The sequence below is a fragment of the Phaseolus vulgaris genome, chromosome 2 (assembly GCF_051622355.1).
Source record: "Phaseolus vulgaris cultivar YP4 chromosome 2, ASM5162235v1, whole genome shotgun sequence".
Taxonomy (NCBI): domain Eukaryota; kingdom Viridiplantae; phylum Streptophyta; class Magnoliopsida; order Fabales; family Fabaceae; genus Phaseolus; species Phaseolus vulgaris.
This window is the reverse complement of record NC_143499.1, coordinates 48,325,685-48,341,899: the sequence shown is the minus strand read 5'-3', so window position 1 is coordinate 48,341,899 and position 16,215 is coordinate 48,325,685. Positions and strand designations below refer to the sequence as shown.

At 27.8% G+C, this 16,215-nt stretch overlaps 1 protein-coding gene across 1 annotated transcript; it reads left to right on the top strand.

Annotated features, from left to right (window-relative positions):
• The first annotated feature begins 9,183 nt into the window (after window positions 1-9,183).
• Window positions 9,184-12,465, top strand: LOC137812859 (auxin-responsive protein IAA27). The gene is made up of 5 exons (XM_068615089.2): window positions 9,184-10,140; window positions 10,912-11,138; window positions 11,487-11,631; window positions 11,952-12,013; window positions 12,099-12,465. The coding sequence occupies exons 1-5, from the start codon at window positions 9,737-9,739 to the stop codon at window positions 12,134-12,136; spliced, it is 876 nt and encodes a 291-aa protein (XP_068471190.1). The 5' UTR covers window positions 9,184-9,736; the 3' UTR covers window positions 12,137-12,465.
• The last annotated feature ends 3,750 nt before the right edge of the window (window positions 12,466-16,215 follow it).

Below are 16,215 nucleotides of genomic sequence, written 5' to 3'. Positions count from 1 at the left end.
AAGTCTTGAGATAGAGAATGCTCAAAGTCTTCCACACTCCACAATCACATCATTATGTTTCCTCACTCAATGCTTTTCAAATATTCTTAAGCTCTTAATGAAATTTGGCTTACACTAACACTAGATTTCCAATAATACCCAAATTGGTTCTGTACTAACATGTGGGAATATTTCACTTTTCTTGTCAGGATTACTCTATTTTTAAGTTTATTTGGAAAAATGAATATATAAAGTTAAGATTCTCTTAATTGATATAAGATTTTCAATATTTAGAATTATCAACTTTTAATTTGACTTTCTCACTTCTTTGAAGTGTAACCATACATTATAAATCTTTCTCAAAATTTAAGTATTTTACACATAAATTCCTTACTTGTATAACACTCTTTTGAAACTATACAAATTGTTGGATGCTTTGAATAAGATAAGCACATCATATTAAGATAGTTTCCGTCTTAATCATTCACAGTATGAAATTGTTTTCATTGGAAAAAATTTCAATGTTAAACTTCGTGATCATGTATTTAAACCTTACTCTTAAATTTCTTTCCCTTGTTCTTACATAGGATACTAATTCACTACAAGAATTTTGATACATAAAGTTGGCCAAAATCCGCAAAATAAAAAAACATTCACCATTTAAAAATTTGCCTCAGTTTTGCATAAAAACATTGAAGTTCATAAATTAGTATCGATTTCAACAGAAAACAACTAATAGTCGACACAAGATAGAACAATAAAAAAACGATTTAATATTTATTAAACATAAAAGTGGCTCACCCTTAAAGGATTTAAATATTTATTAAGTTAAATGTGTGTTTACATATTTCTATAAAGGACATCTATAAATTTATTTATTGTATTATATTTTAAGAAAGACAAAAAAAATGAATTTAAAAATTGGATAATAAATTGAGAACCATATTTTTATGGGTGAAAAAAATATAAAAAAATATAAAAGAAGAATAAATATATATAAATTTCATGCAACCTGATCAAAAATTAAAAGAGTCAATATTTCTTTTTTACAAAACTGTATTATAATGAAGTTGTTAACACTAAAATAAGTATGAAAGAAGGAGATAATTGTGAGCTTAGTAGAATATAGATAAATATGAAAAAAAGTGTGTAAAGGAGATTTATATAAAAAATTGAGATAGAAAGCTTGTTATTTTTAAATAGTATTTGGATTAAAAAATAGTTTAAGACTTTTACATTGATTTATAACATCGACTTAATCAACAACACTAACTCAAAATAAATATCATATTAATATAATTCTAATTGATGTTACAATAATTTAAATAAATATAAATACTAAAAAATATAACATTAATGTAGATTAACACTAGTCTTCAATTTAATTCATGTTGACTATGTTGGTTGACACTAACATAAATATTTTTATTCATTAAAAAATAAAAATAATTAAATTCATAGAACTGCCTAAATCAATTTTATTAATATATAACATTAAATATGTTGTATTAACACTAAATCAATATAATATGATAATATCACAAATATTTATTCATTAAAAAAGTTTAAAATCATTAATATCAACTAAATGTTGATTAAACCGCTACAATAATATCAAAATTTGGTTAACGTTAATATTTATAAACTAATTTTATGATAAATATTAGTAAACAAAATACAAAAAATAAAAATGTTAAAAAACTATTAGATTATATATATAGACATAATATATATTACACATATGCTTATATATAGACATAATATATATTACACATATATTTTTATACTCATAGTTTCACATGTATAGCTAAGGAATAATGATTATATCTGCTAGCTATTACATATTCACTAATACCATACACACTCTTATAATGAAAATTCAATTTGGAATATTTGTTGGACCAGAACTATAATTTGGAGGAAAGCAATAGTTTTATTTTCCCTTCTTTTAAACAATATGAAATGTGTCAACAAAACTTTTCTGTTATTTCAGTCCATACTAATTCACTTTTCTCTATCCAATCAAAACCAACGTTCAGAGGCTGAGATTCTGTTATTGTACGATAACACGGTACACTCCTACCGATCTACCCAATTAATAATTAACAAAGCAAAGTTAATGAAATTAAGCTAAAGTTTCAAAGAGAATTTTCCAGGAATAAAATCAACTGATTCACCCAAATCACTGAATATATATTCCAACACAGATTTTTCTTCTTAGCCACTTTTTTTTTTTTTTATAAAAGCTCCTTACCTATGCTATATATCCTACTACACCGTCCAACCTTAATTTTATTTTATCATATTATTTATTTTTGAGGAGCTTGTTACTTCTGTTTGGACAGGACAAGACAAAGGGTGATGCTGATTTGTGATGAGACAAAAATGTTAGATTTACCTTGGTAAAGAGCAATGCATTTATGTCCCTCTTGTCACATTCTTCACTTGTTCATCTTCACATTGTAGTTAATCTACCAGCTGGCACACCACCATGATTGCACATTATTTACTGTTGTAGGGGGGAAAATAGGTGATGGGTCCTTGGATGAAATGAAATTCCAATTTCCTGATTTCATGGTACAAGAGAAGGGTGGTGGTGAATGGTGATGAATGAGTTTGAAACAAAATCATGGTACTACTAATGGAGTGAAATGCATGCAGGGTCAATAATTCATGTTTGATACAGGGCCCCTTGCTAGTTGGAATACATTACTACCTGCAGGCTTTTTGAATTATATCTCACACTTCATCATCTGTGCTAGGTGACAAGATTAAAAGACTCTGATATGACCCTCCTCTCTTGTAAAAGGATGAATAGGCATTCCATTTAGCACAAATAAGACCTGACTTGGCTAGTGCTTAGTGCTGTGCTTCGATTGCACTCACAACATAGTGTAACACACACTCTTCCTTTTGCCCACGCCATCAAATACAAAGACCTCTGGTCATCAAATCATAATTTCACCATGGAAACACTTTGTTTCAGCTCCTAAGAATCATGTGGGGTGGTGACATATATATGCTTAAATTTTGAATGCCTATTGTACTTGTACTAGGTAAATGGTGCATACAAAATTCATCTTCACTTTCTCTCTCTGATCCCTCCATTCCTTTGTTATTTCATTCTCCTTTTTTTTCTCGTTCACTCGTGTTTATGAAAATTCCCCTGTCTCTCAGGGTGTGATGTGGTAGTAGCGTGTGATGTGGTATCTGCAAGAACACTTCAAAGATTAATTCAGTATTTTGTATTAATTAACATATAAAGAATTAAACTAAACAATCTATCTACTTGTCAATGGACTTATTAGAGTTATTATATTACTGTAAATTTTCTGTTTTTTATTTCTTTTTAGGCATGTAGACTTTCGACATAACCACCTATGCTTGATGACATCTTTTACTGATTTTCTCAACACTGTGCCAATCTAAGATGGTTGCTCCAAATTACCAAAGCAAATACCAAATACTTTATAGTAACTTTTAAGTGTCTCATGGATTACTGACTAGTAATTATGCAATGCATGGTGTCATATAGTTATGCCTAGTATTTCATAGACTTTCACACTTATTTAGTCTGTGTTTGGTGAATATTAAATTGATTCTGCATAAAATTGATATTATTATTGTAAAAAGGTTAATTATTAGTAAAAGATGAATCCAATTCGGCTACCTCTGATGTGTTCTTTATGCCTGCAATTCAACACTTCTCTGCATTATAGGCACACACTGTTTTTATTTTGGCAGTACATCCATGCGCAATGAAGCCCCAGGCAGTCCATATACACGTGGAAGAACACACGCCTTTGCATGATGGGATTTTCTTACTTTTGCATATTAATAACATTCTTCAAACACCACCTATTCTTAAGATGTTACTGACAACATTTTTGACTCACGAAGCCCCTCCCCCCTGACTGAAAAAACAAACCAATGATGAAAAGTTAGGATGTGATCTCTGATTGACGTGGAAAGAAGATGGTTCACTCTACCTACCTTAATCTTATTATAACTATTTACCAAAACAAAATCTCAAGCTGGTAATTAAATTGTATAGATGGTGATAATGCAGAGGTGAATCACTCACAAGCACACATATATGACATTTTCTTGTTTTACTTATTTCAGTAAGGAGCATCTTAGCAAGAAATTAATTGAAATTGTGGGGCCTAGCTTCTCTGATCTAGTGCATCAAATGTGCAGAGAGTGGCATTGTTCATACAGGAATATGATTGTCCATTTAGGACTATAAAATTAAAAGAAAAGTAGGTTGGGACTCCACTTGTGTTTTATCAAATCCTTGATGGGGTCAAGGGAGTGTTATTTTGAAGATTCATGCTGTCTTCTGCCCTTTACTACAAAGTCTTTGGTTCGATTATGACAACCATTTCATATGCTTTAGTTAAACTTTATTCAATTCCCTGTTTGGGAGCTGTAATTCTTTTTACGCTTTCTAAGTTTCCATTATTTGCTTCTTGGCCCTTTCTTTTGGCTTCTTTTACTCATGAAAAATAAAGCAAAACAGAACTTAGAAAGTTCAAAGTCGATGTGAGATATGAAAATGATAATTTGTATATTTATAAGTGATTCGATAGTGGATGATCTGATAAACTCGATAATAGATGATCTGTTAATAGATGATCTGTTAATAGATGATCTGATAAATTCTTCAAACACTTGTTAAAATATACCATTGACAAATATAGCTAAAGTTAAAATGAATGAGTTGATTATTGAGGAAAGAGATTAGGATGATGAGAAGTGGTAGTTAAAAAGGTGAGTGAGGCTTATCTTATTATCCTGTTATCACTGTGGCATGACTGTAGGGAAAATGCATGACAAATTGGACCCCACAAATTGACACAACCATGGAACATAGGATTGTGATGGGGATATAGTTGGGCTTGGCCTAACTAACCCTCAAGAACAAAAAGACCTCCCCATACTAGTTAACACTATCCTATGTAAGGATTCATACAAAGGACATGGTTTTGTTTAGAGAAGGGGGAAAACAGTGAGAAATTCAAGCACTGAACTACCTTCAAATCAAACGATAAGAGTGCTGTTCTTGGGACCCATCAACTGCGACAGAGAATTTCCATTTTTCAATCATAGGACCTTTATTATACACCACCGACATCATCTTCACTGTAAAACTCCAAAAGGTTAAATAAAATACACTGCGTAGTATGTTTACAATCTATTTAGAGTTAATTTCACACACATACGGTAGAAATTCATCATATACTTCACTTTTAACAATTCAATATCTCATTAGTATATTATTCACTAATTTATAAAAAACATTAATTATATTCTAAACATAGAATCAAACTCACTCACGAATTTCTAACAAAAATAAGTATGATAATCTATATTATCCATATTAAAACTCAAAAATATTTTATATATTCTATAATAAAATAAGAAAAATGATAGTTTGACGGTTATATATAATTTTTGGTGTGATGAGTTTAAAAATAAATATTTATAATAAAAGATGAGTTTGAAATTAAATGATATGAAAAAATATTAAAATAATAATATTATGAGTTATAATATGGTTGTATATAAAATGTAAGTTGTCAATGTATCATTATTCAACAAAATACATTGTTGGTATACAATTTAAAAATTATAACCAACCCACATCTAGATCCAAATCAGTTATTTTTAAATGTTATAAAATTATAGTTAGTTTCCCTTAATGAAAAAATTCACTCAAGTTAAATTCTTAGAAGTCTTCGTTTTTAACACGGGAAGATTAAACCTCCTCAGAGAAAATCATGATCATCAAAGTAAATATATCATTTTAACCTTATAGGCTAATAGATATTTATCTTTGACCACCTTAAACCTACATGCAAACACAAAAAATATAGATAAGAAAAATTTAATCTAAATACAAATTTGATCGAAAATTTAGTCTTTACTAGTTTAATTGAGAGAGACTCGAATTTTGAATAAGATAAACCATTAACTCATAATATTAAGAAAATACAGAGGAATATTAATTTTAGATAAATAATGTTATTTTATGAAATGAAACTTAAATAATTAATTTTTATATTTATAACTTTTAACTTAATCAATAAAACATTTTTATTTTATCTTATTTAACTTACTTGTACTCATAGGCCAAATAACTCCATCTTTACACTAATTATTTTTAGAATTTTTTTCTTTTAAGTCACTTTTTCATCTATAAACAAATACTGTTTAAAAAATAGAACTTTATGCTATTTTAGACTAATATTATTGTGATTTCAAATTAATTTTGAATTAACAAAAAATTCTGAACATTAACGTTTCCGTGTCAAAGATGGCGAGCCTTAATAGTTATAAGTTATACAATATTTACTTAAAAAAATTGTTAGTGTAAGATTATTTTTAATGCTAAGTGCTCCATAATATATATAACTTTGTTTGCTTTTTGTGTAACTATGATTTGTGGGGAAAATAGTACTTAAGTGGAGACTCATTGTCACAGAGTTAGGAGACAACATACAAGTTCCTCCATTATCTTATGGTCTTCCATTCAAAAAAAATCAGGAATATATTAATAAGGGTTGAATTTTTTATAATATATGTGAACAATGTTTAATTGAAAAAAAATATATTTCAATCATTTTTACACCTTTAAATAATTAAACTTACGTTATGATGCATAAAGAGAAAGAGAAGTCAAAATCGACAACTTTTCTTGTACACGATATTTGACTTTTCAGCAGTTAGTAATCGTTATCCTGAGATGATTAATTATATCAAAACACAATAACTACTTTTGAAATCAACGTTCTTATTTTATTTTCTTAAAAAAAAAAACAAGAATTAATAGTATGTTTCACTGTAACATAACTTTCTTTGTGTATTTTTTTCGTATAAAATATTTTTTTCGTATTTTTATACGGGATAGTCGTAATTAAAAAACGCTTTTCAATTGAATTGTATGGATTGTTTATCACTTGTCTCCTATAAAACTCAGACACTTATCTTAAATGATATGTCAGTGTCGGATACTCATATTGAACTATGAGTGTACAATTTAAAAAGTATTTGTTGAATTTCTGACAATTTTAGTACGGTTATAACACAATTTTAAAAATGAAAAATACATTAATTTTATAAAAATTTAAATTTATTGTATAAATTTTTATTATGATTATAAATATAAGAAACAAATCCTTTTGAACCAATTATTAAAAATATTTTTTTCTCCAAAAAATAATCTAAAATATATTTGTACACATAAATTTTTATTATCAATTTATATAATTCATAATTATATAATATATAAATTTGTGTTCCCGTATCTTACATTTTAGATTTTATTTTGTATCTGTATAACTCGTCTTGCTTATTTGTTTAAGTTTAATTAAATAATTATATGTCAAAAATTATAAATTTTTCATTTGTTAAAATAAGAATTATTATATAGAAAAAGAGATACCTTTCACTTCTCAAAGTAACGGCGTTTTGTCTCCCACCAACCCATATTTCTCGTTAGCACTTCATTCTTTCATTAAAAGACTACATTCAACATTAATTGTACTGATTAAAAACAAAAAAATAAATTCCTTAATCAATAGTAATACTTTTTACTTGTAATACAACACAAAAATATAAACTCAAAGTCAGAATCATAAAGAGAAGTAAAAAAATTTAAAAAAAATTTAAAAATATGGTGGAGTTTTTTACAAATAAACTAAATAACGAAAAGTCTAATATATATATATATATATATATATATATATAATATTTTAGAATTTTGATTTATATTCTTTTAAAAGTCTTCTTTACTAAATTTTAAAAACCAGTTCCTACCTGTTGAAGCCAACAATTCAAAAACTTTGCATAAATGAATGAAAACTAATTTCAAATCAACCATTTTTTTTAATTTGTTTGAGTGTAATTAGTTAAAATTCTCTAATTTTAATCAAACTAAACATTCAACATTGTTAACAACCAAAATTTTCAAGAGTCAATCACATCAAAATATTTATCTATGAACCAAGATCAACAACCAATATACTCAATTATCTAACTTAACATTTTATTAAAACAAGTTTAAGTTAAACAAATTAAATAGTTTTTCAAACCTTATAAATCACATGTAATTCAATAAAAATACAAAGTGACTATAAAAACTAATTTAAGATGTAAAGTAATTAATAGCTCACCTTTTTTATAGTTAAAATTAAATATTAATTTAGAATTTAATTTAGAATTTTTTATTAATAATAAAAAATATTTTAGATAATTAATAATTTTTGCCTAACATAAAAGCCCTTTTTTATATAATAATTTTTTAGATTATAAAATAGTATGAATATAATAATTAATTATTTTTTATTTCTAAAATTAATTTATATTTAATCATTTTTTTATAGTAATTATTTACAATCTTTTATTGAATTGATTATTTTCCTTTTATAAATATATATTTTTTGAATTTTACATTATGTCTATTAAAGTTTTTTTGTTCTATAAATATTTTTGCAACTTTATGACAAAGTACAATCATTTAACCTTTTTTATGTATTATAATCTTTGTCATTGGCATGCCTTTACTGTCTATTACTGTCTTTAAGCAATGCTTGAGGCAAAGTAGTAACAAAAATGTTACAAGAATTAGTCACGAGTTAATTATTATTATTATTATTTTCTGATCTTTGTTTTTGCTTTTGAATTTTGTTTCAGAACTCATGGATTTCTTGTTTTTCATTAATTGTGAGTTTTGTTGTATTTGGTTTTGGTCGATTTTCTCTTTATTGGTCTCTCATTATTCGTGTAACTTTTGTTTTTCTTTTTGTTCACGAGAATCCAAGAAGCATAAGAGCCAAAAAAAATGTGAAGGTGGCTACATTGAGTGATTAATTTATGTATGAAAAATTGGGTTTTCGAGAGAGACACTGTTCGTTCCATCATTTTCTTTGATTCCTTACTCCACCTTTCCACCCTCACTGTCTCACCTTTCTTCCAACCAAACCAGCTGCCCAAACAGCATCTTAGCTTTTTCGTGCAAATTAGCACATTCTACAAAGCATAATAACAACAACTATAAACTATATAAAAACAATTTTTCAAATTTATACCACTTTTGCTTTTTTGGCATCTTACATATCATCTGCATAAACTATCACCTTTATTTACTTTCAGATCCAATATTTTTCATACAAATTCTAAAACTTTTCAAAACAAGTAACTATGGTTAACAGAATGATTATTCTAAAAAGCAATTGGGTTTTTAATTATATCCTTTAACTTAGCACTCTTATTGTTTTGTTTTTGGTTGTGTGGGAAATTAGAACAACTCCGAACATCATTAAAGTAGTGTGCTTAGGTATTAATCTGTATGTAACACGTTTTTTTTAAATGGATAAAATAAAGAAAGTATGGCGGATACTTTGTGTGGATTGTCGGAGTAGTTGGTCACAAAAAGATTCACACAAATTTATAAAAAACTAAAAAGGAAACACAGGCTTCAAAGAAGAATTTTTTAAAAATTGTGGAATAAAGCGGAAGCAGTTCCGCATTTTCTTTTGCAAACCACATCCTCATTCTTTGTTTAATATTGCCACTTCCCTGTCATCAATGCAATTGGTTAACACTACTTAACAGAGCTGAGAGAAAACTTTCATTCACTTGTTCACTCACATAACATCGCATATATATCTTTCTACTGTGGAGTTGTGGCTATTCAAATCCATATATTCTCTCTTTCTTGATTTGTGTTGTGAAACAGTTAAAAGTGGAGTTGATGTCTGAGGCATTGGAAGAGGTTCCTTCAATGAAAGGAGGGTGTGAAGAAGGGTTGAACCTCAAGGCCACCGAGCTGAGACTTGGGTTGCCTGGGTGTGAGTCACCTGAGAGGGAGGGTGTGTTTAAGACTGTGGTGGTGTCTGGGGCCAAGAGGGGTTTCTCTGATGCCATTGATGGAGGTTCTGGAAACTGGAATGGTGGATCTGAAGTGGGTTTGGGGAAAGATGCTTCCTTGTTCTCTCCTAGGGGAACTGTTAGTGCTGCCAAGTCTCTCACTCTCACTGCAATAGACTGCACCAACCAACCAACTGCTTTGGGTGCTTCTGTTCTCAAGGAAACTGTTCCACACTCTCCAAAACCATTGCATGAGAAGAAGCCTCAGATTTCTGCTCCGGCTGCAAAGTATATATTTTACTTTATCCTTGTTTCTTGCTATTAAGTATTAGATAAGTGTGTGTGTGTGCTGATTACTGTTTTTTGTTCTTGTTTGTTGCATTGTTTCTTCTTGTGTTTTATTTTATCTTCTTAATTTCTTTGTGTTGGCAATTATTTTATTTATTTGTCTTGTCTCTGTTTAGTTTTTATACTTTTTCTTTGTGTTTTCAAGAAGTTGGATGCAAGATGTTTCTTTTGATATTGAGTAAGTGGATGAGCAGATTTTTTTTCTTTCTCAGTTTCCTTTTGTAGTCAGTTGGAATTTATCCAGAAGCTTTGGTTTTTAACTCGTTTTTAGCCATATTGACTAGGTTGCGTGATCCATGTAGTTTAAATTTATTCCATCTACTAGGATAAAACTTTGTTGTTAGTCAATTAGAAAATAAACTGAACCTGTTGCTGGTTATATTCTCATGTTGGCCTCTAGCTTAAAAGGAAGTTCTATTGCTTGTGTTCTATGTAATTCAGAGGATATTCTTTCTTATTTAATAACCATCTTACAGCTAATTTGGTTGTTCCACAATTTTACTTCGATGTCTTGGTTGGTTGTCTGTGATCTTTGGTTTTGGTATATGATTGAGATTTCACTCCTCCAATTATCATTTTCTACTCTTCCTGTTACTGAAAAAGTTTCACCCTAGACATGTGGATACAAATCTGTACTTGGTAGATATTCCTTTGTGAATTTGGGGCCTATCATTGTATAATTTGTTGTTGTTGTTGTGTTGTGTGAATCAGGGCACAAGTTGTGGGATGGCCACCAATCCGTTCTTTCAGGAAGAACTCAATGGCTTCTCAGCCTCAGAAGAATGATGATGCTGAGGCAGAAGCCAAGTCTGAATGCCTTTATGTTAAAGTCAGCATGGAAGGCGCCCCATACTTGAGGAAAGTGGATCTTAATAGTTTTGGCACTTACAAGGAACTCTCTTTGGCACTTGAAAAGATGTTTAGTTGTTTTACAATCAGTAAGTCCCTTTCTACTTGCTATCACCTTCTGGCTTCTCTTTGTGTGTCTTGCCACTTGCTCTCTTGCATATCAACAAATTTTCAGATAATCATACTTTGAAAAAACATCTTATTTAGAGTAGAATTTAGATCTGGCATCTGTTTAGATCAAGCTACTTAAATATCACAGGTTCAAGCATCTTGTAACCATGAAGACTCAATCGAATGGTTTTGATGTAACTAGTTTCAATTGAAAAGGAAAATATGATGAAATCAAATGTCAAAACTCAAAATGAAGTTTGTTTAACAAGCACGCATATGCATGGATTGTGTTACATATTCTAATGATGTTTTATTGACAAGATCAGGTCAATGTGGCTCTTATGGGGTTTCTTCTGGTCGAGAAAATTTAAGTGAAAGTAGATTGATGGATCTTCTTCATGGTTCAGAATATGTTCTTACCTATGAAGACAGGGATGGAGATTGGATGCTAGTTGGTGATGTTCCTTGGGAGTAAGTGCAATTTCTGTTTTAGTTTCCAGGACAATGTTTAAGATTCACCAATTTGATAGTTAGACATTATTTTGTGGTAAAGTATCATGATTAATAAACTATCATTTTCTTTATCAGTAAGAATGATAAATAAATATGAATCTCTTCAAGTTCGATTAATCCATATTCCATCAGAAATCCACCCTTAGCAACATTCAGAGTAAACCAACACAATCATAAAACATAATAAGCCACCAAGCATAAATCATGATCTAAAGTATCATGATTCCTTTATTTGTTTAAGAAAGCATATCTAAAGTGATTTCTAACTTTTCTTTTAGGATGTTCACTGAGTCTTGCAAGAGGCTGAGGATAATGAAGAGTTCTGAAGCAATTGGGCTAGGTAGGTCCAAAGTTGTTTCTAATAATTAATCTGTTTTATGGTGTGATGTTTATTGTTACAGTGACCTAAGTTGTGATTATTGCAGCTCCTAGGGCCGTGGAAAAGTGCAAAAGTCGCAACTAGAGGAATGGTGTTGTGATCATGAAGGATGAAAGATCAGATTTAAGCATATAATACCTTATTTCTTATGTATAATTCTATATAGGAGATTGGGGTGTCCTAAACTTTTTAGTGGGTAAGGTCTATATCATTTTGATGTAGAGGTTTAAGGTTTTAGCTTCTTCTTCTCCCACACTTCAATTACACTCGTTAAGGCTTAGTATGTAAATTTTTTAGTATCTCTGTAACAGAGCTTTTTGTTTGTCTTGCCAAACAAAAGAAAACAACATCACACTTTCTTTATATGCATCTCACCACTCTTATATTGTAAAGTTAAATATTTATTTTCAAAATTATGTCCATTCTCATCAAGTTAATTATGTGATTTTTCTTATTCCCTTTTTAAATGTTTTTTAATTATAGTTTTTTAAGTTAAAATCTTTGTACATTGTATTAAACTAAACATTTTTTTTAAAAAATTAAGTCGAGCTTTAATACTATTATAATCTTTATCAATTTAACTTTAAAATATATAATCAATTCTCCATTAATTTCTTTTTAGTTTTTCAACTCTTAAAGTTGCAATGCTATATATATATTAATTTTAAAGTTTTTTCATGTCATGCATAATCATCTTTAATTACATTATGTTTTATCATTAAATCTCCAATATTTTATTAATATTTTGTTATTGTTTGGGATTAAAATTAATGCTAGGAACCTCACTTAATATGCTGAACATCATCTTCACTTTGTTATTGGTTGAGATTAAAACCATTAGTGTTTCCAACATCATCAGTGTGTGATTGTTCAGTCCATTTTTCATCAATGAAATTTGTTTCTACCTTCTTTTTATAAACATATAAATAAACCAAAGTTGTAATTGTTAATTCCAAAAGAAATCAAATAAGTTAGTTTTATAAACCAAAGAATTTATATAGATATTATAATGAATTCTTCAAAAACATCATCTATACAATATAAAACTTAACACGTTACATTAAAAAGATAATGAATATAAAATCATATTCTACATAAATAGTTGATATCAATTATTTTTTTTCACAAAATCAGTTATTAATGTTAGTTTTTGTAAATAAAAAATTCCAACCTACAATTTATCTCTTATCTTTTATTATATTTACCGCAATCAATTTTATATATTTTATAAATGATAACATTTTACTTATTTTTTCAGAAAAAAAAAATTATAAAAGTTTTTCTATAATATTTTAGAAAAAATAGAATAAATGATTTTTTTTCATAATTAAATTAATTTATATTTAAAATATTTTATAGGAACTCTTTAATATAATTTTAATTTTTAAAATTATATATAAATTAATATTTTTTAAATAAAAACTATTTTATTTATGAAGTATTTATTGAGAAGTTTCTTTAAATATAATTAAATAACACGTATCATTCCAACTATCAAAACCAAACCACAGTAAAATAGCTCGTCTGCTTCACAGCCCAAAAATACAATAAATTGGGCTTTCCACATCAAAGCCCAAAATATAACTGAGCCCTATAATGAATTGGGTTCAAGTTTGAGCTTAACAAAAATTAAGATGCTAACTTTAACATTACTCAAAACTTATTTAACATCATAAAAACACTGAACACCAAAAAAAAAAAAAAAATCAAAGTTAATTTCTATGCACCTTATTGTTGGTGTAATTTTTTTTATATTATCAACTAATTATAAATCAAGTTACATATGACTTTGAAAGTAATCATCGTAAGAAAATAATTTGTTATGTCTAGTTAAATTTCGTAGAAAATTTGTTAAGAAAATAGGTTTGTGGAATGATTGATAAATGTTTTAATAAGACATTCATACTCCCACAATCATAATCATTACTTTTGTACAATTGGATTATCAAATAAACTAAATGGTAATTTGTGAAACTTCCATAGACCAAAAATTGAGAGGAGGTGAAAATAAGAGAGAAGATTAACACGTAAAGTTATTTTTGTTGAAATGAATTATTAAGAAGATTTAAAAATAAAAATAAAAATGGTGGGTCTTGATTTAAAAATTTCCCATGCTAAAATATTGAGAAAGTGAATCAAAATGTTCAGAGGACACATTGGTTGTGCTTCTTACATTTACCAATTTTTTTTCTATTTTTCTTGCTTATTTTTTTTATTAATCTAAACACCTTTTTACTTTTTCTCATTTTCATTTATCAAATTTTTTTCACTCATAAAATTTCATTCCTTCCAAACATAAGAAAAGAGATCTAAATTCATAATTAATAAATTCTTAATACATATTATTTTGTTATATATTCGCGCGTATGGTCTATAAAGATGTCTACATTTTATTATTATGATCAAATTAAATAGATCTGTTTTTATTATATTATTATTTTAAATTTTAAATAATTTATCATTTTATTTATTTGGTGACCTACTTTACTTGTATTAGATACAAGTACAAATATTAGTACACACTTTGGAGCAAATAATTAAAGAGATTAACTTATTAGTTATATATATATATATATATATTATTTTTAAATGTATATTTTTTTATTACTGAAAGTTTGTATGAACCTTCTGAAATAAATATTCATGTGTTTTTCTTAGATTAACTTACGAACTAGTCTCAATGATAATTGATTAAATTTGGTCGTAATTTTTAGATGGTGGTCTTTTCCCTTTAATATTAGTCTAATATATTGGCTGCTTAATTTGTTTCACACTACTTTTCTGGCTTCCATCCCATGGAAAAGAAATTGTGAAATTTTAAAGTTCAAACATGCACATTTTACAATAAAAACAGAGAATATTATTTTAAAATAATCCATTAAGTAAGAATAGCTACTAAAATTGAATCCCAAAATTCAAAATTTTATATCATGGCATCAAGATCTTCCTACAGTATTGGTTTCGGTTTTCATAGATTTTACCTAATCCACTTAACTACAATTTTTGGTACATCAACTTAACTGGATTTAGGAAGCAATTAATTAGTTTACGACTATATATGTTATGTCTGATTTTGTTCTTATTTTAGAAAAAAATATATTAAAATTTTGAAGTCATGCAAACACAATTGGAATGCAATAAAAGGGAAAGGACATAAAGATTTGCAAAGAGAAGATAAGGGAAGGTAGAAAATTGAATAGTGTGATCACATGCATGCATGGAAGGAAATCTTTATGGGAAGTATGAATTGGTTTTGTTGGGTATGCTAAATCTAAGGATTAATTCAACAACCTCATAATCAATAAAATAATGGATCACCATGTGTGGAACTCTCATAATAATTTAATTAAAGATTGATGGGAATGACATCATGGATTGGTGTGCTATAGATAATTGTGTTACATTAAACCTATAGTCTAAGCAAGCACCAACTCTCTTCTTCAAACACAACTTTAAAGGCATATTCTCTCTTTCATTCAAAAACACCCAAATTAATCTCACAACAACTCTCAATCACACGTGAAAAGCAGAGTAATTATATATATATATATATATATATATTTTATTAAATCATACTATTTATATTATTCATATTATTAATAATAAGTATAATAAAAATCATAATAATACTAAAAAATTGGTTCTGTTGTATGGTGTAGTGACTAAATGTAGTGGTTAAAGTTTTTTGAGTCACTGAAGAAACTTTAATTCGAAAAAATCCGTATGTAATTACTTTTGGTTTACATACGGAAAAAAATCCATATATAATATCTATTTACATACGGATTCTGTATGTAATGTTGACTTTAGGTATGGATTTTGATCCGTATGTAATAATCCGTATATAATTCATGTTTTTCTTTAAATACAAACTTTATTTTATAAGTCAGTTTCATAAGATTAAGTTAAACTTATTATTTGATTACCTACCATTAGTCTATTCTCAGATTATTTATTATATACTTTCACATGTAAGAGTTATATTGAAAGATAAATAAATTATTTTATGATGTATAAGTAATAATGCAAAATAATATAAGAGTTATAAGCAATTAAGAAAAAGGACCACTTTGCATCTCAATCGATGTGTGTTTGAAAGAATGTTATTTATTTTTGTTGAACGTGTGTTTGATGCAATATTGGAGGCAAAAGATTTTCTTGGA